This window comes from Excalfactoria chinensis, chromosome 17, assembly GCF_039878825.1.
Source record: "Excalfactoria chinensis isolate bCotChi1 chromosome 17, bCotChi1.hap2, whole genome shotgun sequence".
Taxonomy (NCBI): Eukaryota; Metazoa; Chordata; class Aves; order Galliformes; family Phasianidae; genus Excalfactoria; species Excalfactoria chinensis.
In genome coordinates, this window is record NC_092841.1 from 5,714,225 (window position 1) to 5,716,818 (window position 2,594).

General features: G+C 59.8%; 1 protein-coding gene across 1 annotated transcript; it reads left to right on the forward strand.

The window, feature by feature from the left end:
• The first annotated feature begins 328 nt into the window (after positions 1 to 328).
• On the forward strand, positions 329 to 2,147 carry NOG (noggin). Its single transcript, XM_072351896.1, has one exon. It carries the CDS (start codon positions 911 to 913, stop codon positions 1,580 to 1,582), a length of 672 nt encoding a protein of 223 aa, XP_072207997.1. The 5' UTR covers positions 329 to 910; the 3' UTR covers positions 1,583 to 2,147.
• The last annotated feature ends 447 nt before the right edge of the window (positions 2,148 to 2,594 follow it).

Below are 2,594 nucleotides of genomic sequence, written 5' to 3' on the forward strand. Positions count from 1 at the left end.
CGCCCGCGGCCAGGTAGCGCCGCGCGGCGCCGGGGAGCGCGAGAAGCGGCGCGGATAGAGCGGGGCGGCCCGGAGCCGCTCTCCGCTCCCGGGTCGCGCTCCGCCGCTCCGCCGCCGCGCCCATGGGGTGAGCGCCGAGCCGCCGGCCCCGAGCCGCCGCCGCCGGCGGGAGGAGCGGAGCGGAGCGGAGCGCTGCCCCGCGCCGAGCATCTCCCGGGGAGCGGCGGGAGGCGGGGGGAGGCGGCGGGCTGCAGCCTTCCCCAGCAGAGGGTGTGTGCGGGGTGGCAAGGGGGGAAAGCCGCGCTCTCCCGGACTTTTGTGGGAGTGGGGGTTGCGTTGTGCGTGTGGTTTTTTTTAAGGGGGGTGGGGTGGGTTAGAAGAGAGTCTGTGGTTTCCATGGAGATGAAGCTGAAAGTGCAGGAAATTTAAAGGCTTTGGGTCCTCGCGAAGCAGACAAACTGGTGCCAACGTGCGCGGCTGCCGTTGCTGCTGAGGAGGCGGCTTTGCGAACGGCGGAGAGGAGCGGGGAGGAAGAGCCGGCGGCGACTTCTCGCACACGCACGGGCGGACGGCGAGGAGCGGCAGCGGCGAGAGCGACTCGCAACAAAAAGAGGCGTCTGTCTCCTCGTCGCGGGGAGCGCGAAAAGAAGCGGCGGCTGCGGCAGAATTTTGGAGCGGCTCCACCGGGAGAGCTTTTCTCCAGCGGCTCGCGAGGAGCGCGTCTGCGGGGCCGGCTCTGCCCGCGGCCGGGGGCTGCGTGCGGCGGTGCGGGAGCGGAGCGGAGCCCTGCACGGACAGACGGTCCGGGATATCCGCGTCCGAGTTTTCTGATGCATTTGCTCGCACCTTCTTCCCCCGCTGCTTGGTGAACCCAGCCCCCCTCCCCCCCCCCCCCGGCGGTCTCCCAAGGATGGATCATTCCCAGTGCCTTGTGACTATATACGCCGCGGTGGTGCTACTGGGGCTCCGGCTGCAGCAGGGCTCCTGCCAGCACTACCTGCACATCCGCCCGGCTCCCAGCGACAACCTGCCCCTGGTGGATCTAATCGAGCACCCGGACCCTATCTTTGACCCCAAGGAGAAGGATCTTAACGAGACCTTGCTAAGGAGCCTCATGGGAGGACACTTTGACCCTAACTTTATGGCTATTTCCCTGCCCGAGGACCGGCTCGGGGTAGACGATCTGGCCGAGCTGGACTTGCTGCTGCGGCAGAGACCCTCGGGAGCGATGCCCGGTGAAATCAAGGGGCTGGAGTTCTACGACGGGCTGCAGCCGGGCAAGAAGCACAGGCTGAGCAAGAAGCTGCGCAGGAAGCTGCAGATGTGGCTCTGGTCCCAGACCTTCTGCCCGGTCCTATACACGTGGAACGATCTCGGCAGCCGTTTTTGGCCCCGGTACGTCAAAGTGGGCAGCTGCTACAGTAAAAGGTCTTGCTCGGTCCCAGAAGGCATGGTCTGCAAACCTGCCAAGTCCGTGCATTTAACGATCCTGAGGTGGCGGTGCCAGCGGCGGGGCGGGCAGCGGTGCACGTGGATCCCCATCCAGTACCCCATCATCGCGGAGTGCAAGTGCTCCTGCTAGGGCTGCGTCCCGCCGGGCTGCCGTGGACCTTTGCTGCAACACAAATAAGAGACACTGCTTTCTGGTTAACGTTGTAATGCACTGTAATGTGTAGGAGAATGTATATTGTGTGTATATATGGCACCGTTTTAATATACTATTAAAAGGTCAGTATTATACGTGAAATAATCAGCGTCTACTGTATTTTTAAGGCTATTACCCTGATCGTTGCTAATGTATCTTTTTTTTTTTTTGTATTTATATTCCAGAGAGGAGATGCTTCGCTTTGGCGAAGTCGGTTTGTTGTTGTTGTTGTTGTTTTTTAATAAAAGGATTAAAAAATACAAAGCAAACTTTTTGATAAGAAAACGTTTGAAAGCAATTTTCCATTCTTCGGAAAGTGTGTTGGTGTGTTTGGGTGTTGTTTTTTTTCTTCTTACGGACTTTAGGTTAAAAAGAAAACGCCTCGAGCACAATGTTATTGTAAATAGAACGGTCTGAATGACTTAATTCTATGTAAATGAAGAGTATCTGCTATTTATTCTTTATATCCCTGTAGTAAAAGCTCAGAGCAGAATTAAAGTCAACCACTAAAACACGAGCGCCGTGCGGGTGCTGTTTGCTCTTCGGTGCGGCCGCCCCGCGCTGCTCCGCTCCGCTCCGCGTGTTCCGGAGCCCCGCACACCTCCAGCGGCGCACGCGGGGCGAACTGCGGGGCTGCGGGGCCGCTGCTCCGGGCTTTTGTAGCCGCTTGACATTTCATTTACAACGGGACACGTGTCTTTCACACCTACCATTGTGGTGGGACGCTGCTGAAACTTGACCCTTGGGCTTTAGAGGTTTGCAGCGCAGACGCGTTATTAGCCCAATCCTGTGACAGCCTCGCACGCCCTCCCCGACCGGCGACAATCGCCCTCACAGCCCATTAACTCTGGTCACCCGCCGGTCCCCAGGTGATCCGCCGCCGGCAGCGCCCGGGCTGGGCACGGACCCGCTCGTTTCGTCGGGTCCCGCGGTGCGGTGCGGGTGCAGC